We start from the raw sequence: 15,664 nt of genomic DNA on the forward strand, positions 1-15,664 counted from the left end.
ATTCTATCTCTTTTGTTAGCCAATTGTCACTTGTGTACTGCTAGTGTTAAGTGCTTGCTTGCTTGCTTATCGAAGAGTTGCGAAATGTGCCTATTTATAAGCTACAAAATCTTTGGTATTGACCGTCTGTAGACGGCAGTATTGCTGCATATGCCGAATGGCACATTTACATATTCCAACAGATACGTACCTAAGAGTTGGCATGTTTTAAGATTAAATTAAATGATTTTGTCCTCTATATCATTGGTTGAGCTGTACGTATTTTTTCTTTGAAAAAATTTCAAATATCTGAAAGTTTTCAGAGTATTAAATTAAGACTAATTAATATAGAATTTTTTTTGTTGAATAAATTGTCGCGTCGGCCATTTTTGTGACCAGTTCCAGGAAGATGTACAAACATTATTTTTTGTGACCTGTTCATGTACGCGTCTTGGTATTTTTTTTCCCTCTATACATTTTTTAGTAGTTGGTCATGAATATCGTTATTATTATTATTTATAAATTATATGTAAATATTAATTCTAAAAAACAATCAATTATTATGATCCAATTCTAGTCGCGCGAGCCCGTATGATAATATATAGTATTTTTAAAAATAAATGATCAAATTGATGGTAGTTTTTTTTTTTTTTTTTAAAAATTGATGGTAGTTTGATACATGAGAAAATGACGCACAAAATTAATAAAATTTTTATTTAAATGATTATATATACATGTTAAGAATATTGATAACAAAGTTATATATAGACTATATTGATCATAATTAATATTTGGTTGTGAATTTTGTACATAGATTTTGTGCGAATATATACTATTTAATTTCCTTACTTTTCCCGTGTGACAGAAATGAAATTCATGTACGTACGTGCGCACCACATGAATTGGCACGTGGAATCGTGTACGGCGTAACGATTGACGGTCGTTTAGGGTTTTTTTTTTTTTTTTTTTTTTTTTTTTTTTTTTTTTTTTTTGCTGAATGTCGTTTAGGATACTTGACAATGACTCAAGGAGTTACCCCGTTTCCAGTGTCACTTGGCCTTTTTTTCATCTGTTTCCACAGCATAACCCGTGAAGCATTGAAAGCTGCGTGCATGCATGGAAGTTGGAACATTTGGTTGTTCCAGTGATCGATCTTCTTCCAAGTTCGTCTGACGCTTTAATACGATGCTAACTACTAAGCTGATCCAGAGCCACAAAATTTGCGTATCCCTCTCACGGGATCTCTCTCCAAAGACTCTTTAACTTTTCTGAAAAAAAGCACCGGCTCCCATTTGATCATCTACCAAACAACCACCTTTAAGGTTATACCCTTTCTTTTGCCACTTCTCGTGAAGCATTCCCACGCATAGAAAACACAATCAAACTTGTAAAACTTTCCTGTCTATATTTAGTGCATAGTACTAATTAAGAAACCAAGCATGAAGAGTACTGGCTTTTGGACAGTTTTGCATTTTATTTGCTAGGTCTCGGAAGAAGCAGCAAAATGAATAGAAAGCCAACTTCTGGCGCTGGTTCTCTTGGGACCCATTTTTTAGATATCCCTGAAGTCTTGCCAGAAGAAGAAGACGACCAAGAAGAAGAGAAGGAAACCACCCAAAAGGCAGATAAAGCAGATAAGCGTCTAAACAGAATTACCAAAGTCAGAGAAACAAGGAGACCACCTAGGAGTTTAAACAGGCAAGTGTCGCTGGAGACGGGGTTTGCAGTACTAAATAGGGAGTCTAAGGAAAAAGATGAGAGGAGTGTTCTTCCAAGAAGTGGAAGGAGTTTCGGAGGATTTGATTCGGCCAACAGGGTTGGTTTGGAAGGCCGGAAAGGAGACTTCAGCATGTTCAAGACGAAAGCAAGTCTTAGTAAGCAGAATTCTATGTTGCCATCAAGAAAAGATCAAAGGGAGATGGAGCCTCATGAGAGGACTGATGGCTCTGCTGGGCTTGATGAATCAGTTAATAGAAGTGTTCCTGCTGGAAGATACTTCGCTGCTCTCACGGGACCTGAACTAGATCAAGTCAAGGTATTCACATTTGAACGCGATTAACCTGTAGATATTATTGTTATCTCTTGGAATTCTCTTCCTAATATACTGCTCTTCATTCACAGTTATATTCATTTTTTCCACTCACATTTGTGTTTGTGCAGGACTATGAGGACATTCTCCTCCCCAAAGATGAGAAATGGCCATTCCTCCTCCGGTTCCCAATCGGATGCTTTGGTATCTGTCTCGGTCTTAGCAGCCAAGCAGTCCTTTGGCGTGCCCTGGCAACAAGCCCTGCTACAAGATTCCTCCACATTACCCCATACATCAACCTTGGCCTCTGGCTATTAGCAGTTGCAGTCTTAATCTCTGTCTCCATCACGTACATACTCAAATGCATCTTCTACTTTGAAGCTGTCAAAAGAGAGTACTTCCACCCTGTACGTGTTAACTTCTTCTTTGCCCCCTGGGTCGTCTGCATGTTCCTGGCCATTGGTGCACCTCCTACGCTAGCCCCTAAAATCCTTCACCCAGCAATATGGTGCACCTTCATGGGTCCCTACTTTTTCCTGGAGCTCAAGATCTACGGCCAGTGGCTTTCTGGAGGGAAGAGACGTCTTTGTAAGGTGGCTAATCCCTCTTCTCATCTCTCAGTGGTTGGCAACTTCGTGGGTGCTATCTTAGCTTCTAAAGTTGGGTGGAATGAGGCGGCCAAGTTCTTGTGGGCCGTAGGATTTGCACATTATCTTGTGCTGTTTGTGACTTTGTACCAGAGATTGCCAACTAGTGAAGCCTTGCCCAAGGAACTACACCCTGTTTACTCCATGTTTATTGCTGCTCCATCTGCAGCAAGCCTTGCTTGGCAAACAATCTATGACGAGTTTGACGGGTTGTCAAGGACGTGCTACTTCATCGCATTGTTTCTTTATATCTCCCTGGTTGTAAGAATAAACTTTTTCACGGGTTTTAGGTAATTAAGCTATTTCTTGATAAATTCAACACATGAAAAGTTCCCACTCACTCACTGTTGAAGCTCCCTCTAGTTCTTGCCTGCCTAGACTGAAAGAGATGAGACACGGGAAATAGGTCGTACAATATTTATGAGACAACAACTGAAATCTTTTTTCCCAAACTCTAGGCCTAGGTTAAGAATTTGGATTAGATTTGATTTTAGATGAAAGATAAAAGTTATAAAAAATATTATTAAAATATTATTTTTTATTTGAATTTAGATGAGATAATTTTAGATAAAAAAATAAAAGTTGAAAAAATATTATTAGAATATTATTTTTTAATATTATTATTATTTTGAGATTTGAAAAAGTTAAATTGAAATTAGATAAAGTTGAATTACTTATTATATTTTGTGTGAAAATTTGAGAAAGTTCTAATAATAGATGAGATGAAAGACCTTAATCCAAACAGGCCTAATCTCTTATTGTTAATGGTGATCTCCCTAAATCGCAGGTTTTCCGTGGCATGGTGGTCTTACACCTTCCCCATGACAACTGCATCAGTGGCAACCATCAAGTACGCAGAGCACGTCCCTTCTGTTATAAGCAAGGTCCTTGCGCTTACCCTCTCTTTCATGTCATCAGCAATGGTGTTTGTGCTGTTCATTTCTACACTCCTCCATGCCTTTGTTTGGTGCACTTTGTTTCCAAATGATCTCGCCATCGCCATCACAAAGAGACGACTTATCAAAGAGAAGAAACCCTTCAAAAGAGGCTATGATATTAAGCGATGGACAAAGCAGGCCCTAACCAAGCACAACTCAGTTGACAAGGATTCTCATAATGTGTAGTACTGACAGTATATGGTCAGAAGCTCCAGTCGCCATTCCTGCATCGCATGGAGTTTCCGGACCATGAGAAGCCCTCCTATATGCCAAAAGCTTCTAGGATTTTATTTTTAGCTCTATTGCGAAATGAGCAAACATCCTACTCATACGTAGATTCAGCGAAAGGACTGATGCAGAAAATTAGTTTGGAATAAGATAATTGCTGTCTGTCTCTTTATAAGCTGTGCAACAGTTGCTTTTTAAGCCTAATCTGGACATTCGAGCAAATGGAAGACTCTACGAAATGGTAAAAATATACTTCTCCTAGCTTAAACTTAACAAACAAAATATACTTCTCCTAGCTTAAACTTAACAAACAAGTGATAATTTCACAGGATGATCTCAGACCAGGTCTTGAATTCGAACCACCGTGTCGCTTAAACTTATAAGACAAGTGACAATTTTATATACATTTACATTTTTCTTTGCAAGACCACTCTAATCTCATATGTTACATGTTGCAGCAAACCATGCAAGCAACATGCATTAATCGATCAAAATGTCAAGTACAAAAAAGAAGCTGCAATAATTCATCAGCATGAGCAATACGTTTCACTGGAACATAAATGTATTTCATATATTCCTTGACTTTAGTCATTACATGTGTTGATGCTACATAACAATGTAGAAGATGCTATCTGGGTGTGAGGTGGATTTAATACCTATACACAACACCCCGGCTTTTAACATTTTATTGGATTATGAACTGAAACCTAGAAAGTGTATGAAAAGCAAAAGGCTTGTGAGAACGACATCAGTTTCTTCAGAGGTGAGATCACTATAGACTTCGATGGGTTCCATATGCAGCAAGCGAGCTTGAATCTTTGAGGTGTAGTACATTTTTATGTACGAATGTCAATCTTCCATTCTCAACCGGAGAACCTCAAATTTGCTTCCCATGCCGAACGCCTTCTGTTGAAACTTTGCCCTTTTTTACTCTCAGCGAATGCCCAAGCTCCTGTGGCAATTTAAAAGCAAGATTATCCAATTCTGAATCTAAAAAAATTCAAGGCAATGAGTGAGAGAAGTACATTCTAGCATCATCTGTCGTTTATTCAATTGGCATACCTCGGACGCATCACACAGGCTTCAGAGATGCACCCATCACTCCCACATTGAAACTGCTTTCCACCAAAAATTGAAGGTTTTTCTTTCTGCAGTATCTACAGGCACATTTTTCAGCAGGGTTATTATCACTGGAATGGGAAAGAAATGAAACAAAAACAAAAAACAAATGCTCTTTTGGACCAAATGGCATCTTCTCCGTTAGAAAGTGCCGAAGGGTGAGGTAACAGGATTCTGTGTGGGTGCATGAGTGGTGTTTGCTTATAGACATAAAATAAACGAGCAAAAATAATAATAGAGTGGCATGCTCACCTCATGTTCTAGTTGAAAATGATTTGATCTGTTTTCTTTTGAGCCCTTGTACCAAAAATTGAAAAATAAATAACTCAATACAGTTCTAAACAGATGAAAACAAAAATCAATAGTAGGTATATTCATGTCAAAATAGAAAGTTGCCTTAGTGAGGATAACCTTTAGGGACAAAGAGTTAGGCTGAGGCAATTTAGGTTGAGAACCATTACTTGGCTGGAGTCCAGATGCCAGGGAGAGCTAGCATTTAAAAAGGAGACAGTAGAAAAAAGGAGATAAATCCATCACTACAATAACATTGCACAAATGTTGTGTTCAACAAACTTCTGAAATGAAGAAAAGGCAACTTTTTTTATTTCAAGGTTTACCTTACTGAAAAGCTCTGTTGGTGGATTGTTATTACTTCTCTTCTCCGTGTGGAAATTGAATTCCTGTATAGGAAGTAACAACATTATACTATCTCCAATAATTCAGTCAGCAAGAAATCTAATTGATACTAGGTCTAGGAAATATAAAAACATCCACAGACTACCATGGGTAATGTTGCTTGTCGCTTGCTATTTCGGAAAACACCAATATCTCCTTTACTTGAAAATATCTGCATTGGTATAAGATATAAGTCTAAAAATCGCTTGCACAACATTCAACCTAATGATCTATACTGAAAAACACTTACCTTCTTATTAAGAGGACGAGCTTTGAAGTGGTGCATTACATTACATTCATCCTGCTTTGGAGCATCCATGGTACTTGGTCTAAACAAAGCAGAAGTCAATCTGAAGTAATCACTCTTCTCTCAGTTGAATACACTGTCAAATGTAATTTGAGCATTTCATTTTTCTCTTAAGAAGAATTCTATTACCTTTTGTACTCCTTGTTTACATTTTCAGCAACACTAGAAGTGCCAGCTTCGTCCAACCCCTGGAAAGGAAGAGCTTTTATATTTAGAGGGATGATTAAACTGGCAATCACCAACTAGAAATGAGAATGCATAACATTAATCATGTACATCACTGGCTCAATTATAGTTCCAGTTCTCATTTCTTGGGTTTAAGGTTTGAACCAATGAAAAATTTTAATTTGGGTAAGGTTACGTCAATTCTTCAGATAAATTTACTGATAACCTTGTCAGAATCATTGCATCTAACCGAGGATGATGAAAGAGCAGATGTGTGTTGCATAGCCCTCTCCAATGTCTTCAGGTGAAATTCCTGAGAAGCAATAGGAAAGAATCAGGCTGCAAATAATCAAGAAACTTGTTCACAAATCAAGCACAGAAGTGTTGGTTTGCAACGACAATTGGCCCCTAAAAGTAGTTGTACTCTAGCAACAAGCAGGACGCATATATAAAAGCACTTACTTGAAACTCTGGTAACTTTGGAGTGCTCTTCTTTGGAAGTGGCAATGAAGGGGCCTCGAGAATCTGCACATCACAGACATAAACTTCAAGGGAGGAGGCAAAACGAAGCAATTTCTACCAAATTCCATCTTTACAGATTTCGAGTACCAACTTTTCTGTTCAATGGGCGTGCTTTGAATATTCTTGCAGCTGATTTCACTTGTTCCAGTTTTGTATTATCCTTGGGCCTGAAATATAAAAAAGTTATTTTACCCTGCAGTCTGTCATACAGCAGAAGGTATAGGGGAAGATTTGATAAAATAGCAATAAGAGAATAACCTTATCCTTTGGGCCCTAAGTGCTGTTTCAAGCTCGGGCTGTCTTGGAACGGTAAGCCTCATCGTGCAATGTCCAGAATTCTTATCAACGGTTTCGTCCTGCAAGCCCACCCAGACATGTTCATGATACTATCCTCCAGTTGAACTTCAGCTTTATTTCAAGTCTACCTTTCAAATAATCAACACTTTTTTTTTCTCGTATTAATCCAACCATAATGTGAGAACATTTTACAACTATCTAAAACAAAACATTTCCACCTAGAGTTTTAACTTTAAAACATATTTGCGTTTCCCAAAAAAACTAAAATCCCACAAACTTTTGATCCCATTGGTCAAAGTGCTCCATTAATTTAGGAGGGTCATTTATTCAGTTTAATGAAACAATAGTAGCAAGGGCCTTATTTTCGAAAAATTGCAAACTACAAACAGAGACTTATGAAACTGTTGTGAATTGGAGATTGGGATAAAATTCTAATATTGACAGGTGTTAACCACTACATAAAATGAGAGCTAGTTAACATGTAATAGATAAATCAAAGTTTAATTCGAGTCACAAACTCGAATATCCGATGTGAGTAATATACCTTCTTAGGCAGCTTGTGAACCAGACCGGTTTGTTGGTCTGAACCAGTAACCTGTTGCACAGAACAAACAGTGAGCCTGGGATATTCCTTTTGATGGTAAACTACATGAGAAAGTAATTTGGCACATTCCCCAAATTGGAAGCCCAGTCGGTAACTAGAAGCAAGAATGCACAACCTAGCCCACCAAAAGAGTTGGGCCATGTAGGCAGCTGCCTGAAACTCAGCCACCCTAACACTAAAAACCATTTGAACTGTTCTGAAAGGGCTCATATATATAAATTTCCATGAACATAATTATAAGAGTATTTCACATGCACTCATGCAATATTGGTTATGGTGAGACAGAAACTTCGTCCAATGAAAAATGAAGCTCTTAGCGACATTACTAAAACTTCCAATATGGTTAGCAACTCATCAGCAATTCGAAGGGACAGGGACATAGACTGAAACAAGTTCTGTACCTTTCCCAAGTGACCTCCCTCCAGCTTCTGCCTCTTGGAAGCTTGACTTTCAACCCCGGAAGAAATATGCAAGCTCCTCTCGCTCCGTTGAACCAGTTGTGTCTGAAATCTAACGAAAGGGTGGTAGAATGTTAAAAAAATATGACTAGTATATGAAAAGTCAATTGATTGACCTCCCATGTCTTGTCAGAAAGCACAGCGTTGGAATCAAGGGCATGGAACGTAGAGATTTAGGGGACATTCAAACCAGGATGCACACTAAAAGGGAGAGAGAACATGTTAAGGTGCATACAGGATTAACCCAGCAATAGATTCATCTTATAACAATGAACAATCATCAGCAACTTTAAAAGTGGATAAGGTCTATAGCTGTCAATCTAAGATTTATTCATTATGAAATGAATAGCACAAGTGACGGCATAAGTAAAGAACACAGCACTTCTGAAAATCACCTGGAAACAGCAACTTGGAGAGGCCGATTTTGTTTAGCCAACTGACTTGCTGTAGGTTTCATCAAGGTTGAGCTCCTAGAGAGAGAAGGCTTGACGGTAGACTTCATTTTAGTTTTGAGTTTGTCAGTGGATGTGTGATTGTAAAATGTCATTTCTGCCAAGAAACAGCATCACAAGCACAAATTCTTACTGAAGTAGCTTTATTGAGACGGAATCATGAGAAAAATCATTAAAATATGGGATTTAATATGTTAAGGCCCCATTTGGTCTAATTTTTAGCTGAGTCTAACATTCAAACACCTAACTCTCAAATCATTAAACTCATCTCAACTCAAAACCTCTTTACACGTGGGACACAACCTTTTTCAACTCAACACTTATTTACATACGGGACCCACAACCTTTTTCAACTTCCCATAAATATATCTAAACTCATCTTAACATCCAAACACATAAACTCATCTTAGATGGACTCCAAATAACTCACTCCACCATCTCAACTCACTACTATTCATAAAGAACTCAACTCAACTCAACATCCAAACGGGGGCCTAAAGGTGTTCGGTTTTAACTGTAGTAATCCACATCAAGAAACTAAACACGTTCCAGACCGCAAATAACCAATGCTCAACAGAACTTCAATTACAATAAATGACATTAAAAATTAGATGTTTCTATGAATTCAAGTAATCACTGTATTGTGATGATAAGTCTTTAACCTCTGGAAAGATCATTCATGCACATGCATCATTTGACAAAGTAGAAAACTATTCACCTGTGGTTAATTCCAATTGTTGGCTCGTAACTTTTTGTAGATTGCCACTCTGTAATTTGGTGAAGATACCTCTAACTATTCCTTCACAATCTGGAGGACCATGTAAGACGTCATATTATTATTATAAAGCCAAGAGTCTAGACGTGAATCAATTAAGATGACTGTCTTCAGAATCATGTTTCCTTGAACCATCCAAAAACACTAAACAGCATAGCTAAAAAGTTGTGAGGGCTAAAATGTTCATGATAAAGAGGAGCTTATCGAAAGCCTTATAAATAATCTTGCACTTCCATCATCCCACTAAATCAACTTAAACCACCCCACTAAAGTTCGAACTATTATTCCACCGGATTGCCTATTCCAATTCCTATACGTGCAACCTACAATAGTAGCAGCGGAAGCAGTGGAGTGACAGAATCAGAGGCAGCAGCTGTACGTGGTAGCGGCTTTCTGGTGAAGTTGGTATGTAGGGATATTACTCCGACACTGGAGGTAGTGATGATAACGGCGAAAGGTGGCAATGGGCCTGTCTATGCCAATAGCGAACATATTGGAATGATGAAAGTATTGACCAGATTAACAGCGGCGATATAGTCTTCTTGATAGGAATTTTAGCACTTGGATTAGATTATAATTATTAAAGAACTAGTTCGACGAAGCATAATGGACAAGAACAATACCTTTGTTATTCGTATCTAATGCACAAAAATCTCGGCTCACGCCTACATCAGCGTCCATAATAATACTCTCCATGTCCTTCGATTTTGGAGACGTATTAACATTTTCCATTAGGATATCCTCTCTCATTTCTAACTTTGCAACAAAAGCTGGACCGGGGAAGAAAAAAAAAAGTATATGAGCCTATGACTCGCAAAAATGGAAGGTTTTTTAGTTAGGAAAATGGGAAATTTTTACATGCACTAAGTACTAACACACTGAACATTTTATCAAAAAAAAAAAAAAAAAAAAAACATTGAACATTGCATTGGATAATGCAGAGTTTTCAAATAATCAAATAAATATTAAAAAAAAAAAAAGCACGTAAAAGGAAAAGAAACATTTTTTTAAAAATAAAAAAGAGGAAGAGAAACAGAAACAAAAATTAAAAAATCTCAGCCGCAAATATCACCAAATGAACACTCATATTGCAGGCGGAGAAAAAAAAAAAGAACACTCAGATTGCAGAGTTTTGATTTTATAAAAGAAGAAAGTAAAACAGTAAGCTTAAGTAAGGAGTATTGAACACCGGAGTTAACAATGCTGGAAAATCAGCTAAGCAAGTATGAATACACGCACACACGCAAAATATAAAATATATGTAAAAAAAAAAAATAGATATATTAAGTTGGAAGATTTAAAGAAAAATAGGGATGATTATGGAGCCTGGAGGTACTGACGAGAAGGAGGATATTCTTTGGCGGACTGGAACCAGAGCTCGGCCTGAAGAGTCTCCGCTTGAGTCTCCGGTCGGGTGAAATCGAAGCACATTGCCGCGTCAAACTCGTAGTCGAGGTCGACTTCATGGACCTCAAAGACTGGCTCAACCTCCATGCCCTTTTCTCTATCTCACTCTCTGTAGAACCTTATTTTTCTCTCTCTCTACAATGCCAGCCCGTGAATCTCTCCCACTCTGCTTTTCACGTGACTACCATTGAAAGCTCTTCTCCACTGAACTCTCTCTCTCTCTCTCTCTCTCTCTCTCTCCAAGGAAGCTTCCCCTCGTAGGTCCGGATCCGATCCGGCGAATCCCCCCCCGACTTTGGAAATCGTCGCTGGGCTTAGTAGCAGAGAACGGCGCAGATATCGCTACGTCTGCTGCAGCACTCAAGACTCCAAAGAAACGGCAATTTTTAGGGGCTTTTTAGATATTTTCGCTGATTCAGATTGTTGAAGCGACATTGAGGATTTTGATCCTAATTTTAAAAAACAAAAAAACATAGAGTTGTGTAATTTTGGGCACGGTCGTACGAAAAGCCCAGTGAGACTACCCCTCTATCTGATTTTTAATTACTTTAATATAAATAATTTACATAAAGTTTTAATATTTTTCATGATTTTTTAATAAATTTATATATTTGTTGTAAAAAAGTTCGTTCACGTTGTGTTTGATTGAGTAATCGGTTTAAATTGAGAGGTGAGAAGAGATAAATTAAAATTAATTTATAAATATTTATAATTTATAATTAAAATTTATGAATAATAATAAATAATAAAAAATGAGAAATCCAACCAGCTTGATTGAATTTTTATTTAAATTTTGTTGGATTTATAGGTTTTGATAAAAATTAAAAGATTTAGGGTTAGTTTGTTTTTAAAAATGAGATGAGATTAAAGTTAAAAAGTTGAATAAAATATTGTTAGAATATATTTTTTAATATTATTCTATTTTGAAATTTGAAAAAGTTAAATTATTTATTTTATTTTATGTAGAGATTTAAAAAAATTGTAATGATAAAGTGAGATGAGATGTTTCTTGAAAATAAACGAGGCCTTAAAATTAAGAGTATTATTAATATTTTTTTTATTTGTTGTTCCGATGTCTATAGGATCCATCCAAAATTTGAATCAATGGATCCGGAGGAAAAATATTATTCGCCGTAGTGCCGAATATACCCCTGTCTTTTGGGGGAAATGGCAGGGTTTTTGCAGGAAGGATATTGGGGCATTTGGACTGGAGTAATGGGTAATGCTGTATTTTAGGTTTTCTATTTTATTTTTTTGACTCGGTTTTTTAAATCTTGTGTTGGAAGTCAGTCGCAGTGCAGTGTTATCTCGTCGGGCTCTGTGCGTTGCGGACATCCTGTCGAGAGGTCTGAAATTTCGGCGTCTAGTGGATTTGCCCTTATGGTTTGCAAATAATTGCAAGACTGACCCTAACGGTTCTATTCGTTGGCAGGTAGGAAAAGAAAATGGATCGGGTACAGGTAGGGCCCATGTCAGCAGATTCAAATGAGGAGAGGATCAAGGATAAAAGGGGTACTTGATGACTATTTTTTATGAATATAATTAACGAGGTAAAAATTATATTTATAACTCGCTATTTATATAATAGCTATAACTCCAAATACGTGCAAATCTTTTATTAAAAAAATGAATTTTATTAATAAAAAATAATTTTTTTATAATTTTTTAAATAAAATTTAATTTTTTATAAAGACTTGCACGTAATTTATATATTTAAAATTTGTATAAATTATTTCTTTTTATAATATAATATGATTTAATTTTAAAGATAAATTTAAATCTTATAAATTAAATTCTTTTATTCAAATAATATAAATGATATATTTCCCACCGATTTAAAAATAAAATAACTCTTAATCAACAAATTTCTGAATAACTAATTTAAGCGGTCAACGACAATCACTGAAATTCAAATGGCCTTCCTACATTTGAAGAGGTCAATCGGGGGAGCATTTTGAGGCTTAATTACTTCCAGTTCTTTTGAACTCGGAAGGAGCAAATTATTGAATAAAATTTGTAAAGAGTTTTTTCATTATTATAAGTTAGTGAGTAGAATATGTCATTTACATTATTTATAAAATATGTCTGCATGCATTAATGATCCAAAATATAGATATCAAAATTCTAAAATGCAAGCGCAATCTTGTAATCTTCTTTTCCTAAAAATAGGAGAAAAGGCATACAATAAAGTATTGGATATTTAGAGTCACCTATATTGAAAAGGAAAATGATAGTGAAGCTCATCAAACCTACCCTCAAACTTATCGCTTGATTATTTTAAAATTTATTAATTTTGTATTTAATAATCGAAAAAGTGATTATTAATGAAGTTATGTATTTTTTTATGTTAAAAAAATTAAAATACCCTAGCAGGCACGCCAGCAGTAACTGTTGGACGGTCCGCTAGTAGTACCATATTGAAAACTCTTTTATGATAAATTAGAGAAGCAAATATCAAAATTAGGGGTTGAGAATTGAAAGAGTTCAAAATAGAAATATTAAACGAATAAGTTAAATGGATTCATCAACCACCTATGACGAAAGCGCCCCCTTTTTAGTTAGACAAAGAAGCTCTGCCTTCTTTCTAGAAAGAAAACCAATCATTCCAAGTGCCGTCGCCGGAGAGGACAGAGTGAGCCTCGGCTCCATCTTCCTATCCATTTCATTTTTCTTTTTCTCTTCATTTCTACTATCTATTTGTGAATATACTTTTATGGTAGTGTTTTTTTACTGGTGTGGATTTTCTCATATCTGCTGCACTCCGACTATGAACAGTTAACACGTGCCCCACCACAACATTCCCCTCGCACCGATCTACTGGGACAACGAGGAATCACACCCAAAATATCGGCGCGTGGCCCTCACACGCGGTTTGTTTCCGCCGCCGCACTTCGACAGCTCCATCGGCTACATGCGCCGCACTAGCAGACTCCCTACCCTCCTCCATTCAAATAAGCCAAACCCCTCCTCCATTCCACCGGCACATGGTCCTCACGCGCCACTCCAAAGCCGTGGGTTGATTGTTCATCCACTATAGATCTGCCCTTCCTCTGCCCATCTATCCAAATTATTGCTTTTCCTAACCGGTGATTTTGTGAGAGAGACTAAGGACCTCACCAACAAATACCTTAAGACTTTCAACTACAGTGCATCTGCTTGAACCACTTCCAGTGGTGACTTACCATCAAAACGTCTTTTAAGACAGTTCTCTCTTAGTAGAGGTTGGATAGAGACCAAGAAAATTTGTCTCATAACTTTTTTTTTCTTTTTTATTTTTTACCACATTTGTACTGTAGTTGTTGTTTTGGGGTATCTTGTTGGGAACCTCATTCTCTCTAACATGATTCATCTTTTATTTTAATAAGTTTGTTTAGAACAAATAAATAAATGGATTCATTTGTTTTTAATTTATTTTATTTAAATAATGGGTTCATTAGATTTGTTGGAGATACTAGAAATCTTTTATTTTTTATTTTTAAATAATAATAAAGAAATATTAGAAGAGTCAAATGAGTAATAATAATAATATTATTTTTTAATATTATTATTATTTTAAGATTTAAAAAAATTATATTATTTATTATATTTTATGTTAAAATTAAAAAAATTATAATGATAAGTTAAGATGAATTTATAATCTAAATGTATCCTAAATAATGGATTTTAGTATTTAAAATTTAAATATTCAAAATTATTAAATAAAGCCGATGACATAATTGAACAAGATAAAACTTTCTGCTTTCAAACTGAAACTTTGTCTTGTTTGGTTTGAGAGATAAGAAAATGGTAGCCGACAAATTTGCATTAAATGTGGTTTGGACTTTGGAGGTTATGGATAGGGATTCCTTCGTCGTTGCAGATAGGTTCATTCAATGCGTGGATTCACATAGGATTCCCGGCCTTCCTCTCTGTCTCCCCTGACTTATTAAGCTGACAACGTAAGCAATTTCATCATCATTTTTGTAGTCATGTCATAAAGAAAAAAAAAATGAAACAATTCTCTGTATATATATGAGAAAAATTACTAAAATCCAAGAAGAAAGTCAAGAAACATGACACAAGAATTTAGAGTAATGCTCCGGTCCCGAATTCGGACTCAAAAAGTGTCCTATCAATTTTTTTTTTTTTTAATATTTTTTTAATTATTATAAATAATTTTTTTTTTTTAAATTCACAACATTATTAAAAAATATTTTTTTAATCATTCAATAAAAAAAAAAAAAAATCTCATTCGAGACAATTCGAGACCCAAAGTATTTCTCAAGAATTTAATATGGTTAAGCAGAGTTGTCAATATGATGATCTATTCCTTTTTTATCAGCCACTGTTTATAATGCTCAACATCTTTCTCAATGTCTTTAGATTTACAATAGTTGGTTTGACCAATGTATCAATGAGAGTAAATACTCTCTCCATTTCAGTAAAAATACCACTCGGGTCTCCATTCAAGATATTTAAAACATTTTCAAATTCAGAATCTCCCTTTCAAATTCTAAATACCTGGGTTTACCCCTCTCGAATAGGCCTGATAGGAAGAACTTTCTGACTGTTTTAATGGAGAGAATACATACCAAGCTCCAAGGCTGGAAATCAAACATTCTTTTTCAAGCTGCAAAAGTTGTTCTCATTATAGCAGTAGCTAGCTCTATCCCTTTCTATGTCACGTCCTCATCACTGCTTCCAAAAAATACAACTAAAAAAATGGACACTCTTTTCCGTAAATTCTGGTGGGGATATGAGGATAATGAAAAAAAGAAATTTACTCACAAAACTTGGAAATCCATTTGTCTTCCCAAATCAATGGGAGACCTTGGATTGAAAAATATGTCTCTCTTCAATTCTGCTCTTGTCACTAAGCATGCTTGATCTCTCATCAATCGGTCATCCAGTCTCTGGAAATAGGCTATTTCAAAAAAATATTTAAGTTCCAAGTCCCTCCTGGAAATATCTCTCAAACAAACTAATTCATGGTTTTGGAAGAGTTTGTTAAAGTAAAGAGATTTTCTAAAGTCTAGAATTTGTTTCCAAATTAACAATGGCTCTTCCACCAAAGTCTGGCTAG

General features: G+C 35.9%; 2 protein-coding genes across 4 annotated transcripts; one reads left to right on the forward strand and one right to left on the reverse strand.

Moving 5' to 3' along the window:
• Positions 1-1,279: 1,279 nt before the first annotated feature.
• LOC121237547 (guard cell S-type anion channel SLAC1) lies at positions 1,280-4,094 on the forward strand. Its single transcript, XM_041134334.1, has 3 exons — positions 1,280-2,014; positions 2,140-2,945; positions 3,443-4,094. The coding sequence occupies exons 1-3, from the start codon at positions 1,484-1,486 to the stop codon at positions 3,777-3,779; spliced, it is 1,674 nt and encodes a 557-aa protein (XP_040990268.1). The 5' UTR covers positions 1,280-1,483; the 3' UTR covers positions 3,780-4,094.
• Positions 4,095-4,341: 247 nt separating this feature from the next.
• LOC121237557 (protein TPX2-like) lies at positions 4,342-11,051 on the reverse strand. 3 transcript variants are annotated; one of them, XM_041134347.1, is made up of 18 exons: positions 10,536-11,051; positions 9,819-9,965; positions 9,139-9,228; positions 8,364-8,517; positions 7,912-8,020; positions 7,451-7,501; positions 6,868-6,965; positions 6,701-6,776; positions 6,550-6,612; positions 6,314-6,400; positions 6,052-6,110; positions 5,866-5,944; positions 5,722-5,787; positions 5,558-5,620; positions 5,352-5,429; positions 5,193-5,237; positions 4,884-4,969; positions 4,342-4,773 (listed from the first exon to the last, which is right to left on the reverse strand). In XM_041134347.1, exons 1-18 carry the CDS (start codon positions 10,687-10,689, stop codon positions 4,755-4,757), a joined length of 1,524 nt encoding a protein of 507 aa, XP_040990281.1. In that variant the 5' UTR covers positions 10,690-11,051; the 3' UTR covers positions 4,342-4,754. The 3 variants fall into 3 exon arrangements, with proteins under 3 accessions (XP_040990281.1, XP_040990282.1, XP_040990280.1); XM_041134348.1 differs by having other exon boundaries at positions 4,884-4,978; positions 6,338-6,400; positions 10,536-11,050; XM_041134346.1 differs by having other exon boundaries at positions 4,884-4,978; positions 10,536-11,048.
• Positions 11,052-15,664: the final 4,613 nt, after the last annotated feature.

This window comes from Juglans microcarpa x Juglans regia, chromosome 6S, assembly GCF_004785595.1.
Source record: "Juglans microcarpa x Juglans regia isolate MS1-56 chromosome 6S, Jm3101_v1.0, whole genome shotgun sequence".
Classification (NCBI taxonomy): Eukaryota; Viridiplantae; Streptophyta; class Magnoliopsida; order Fagales; family Juglandaceae; genus Juglans; species Juglans microcarpa x Juglans regia.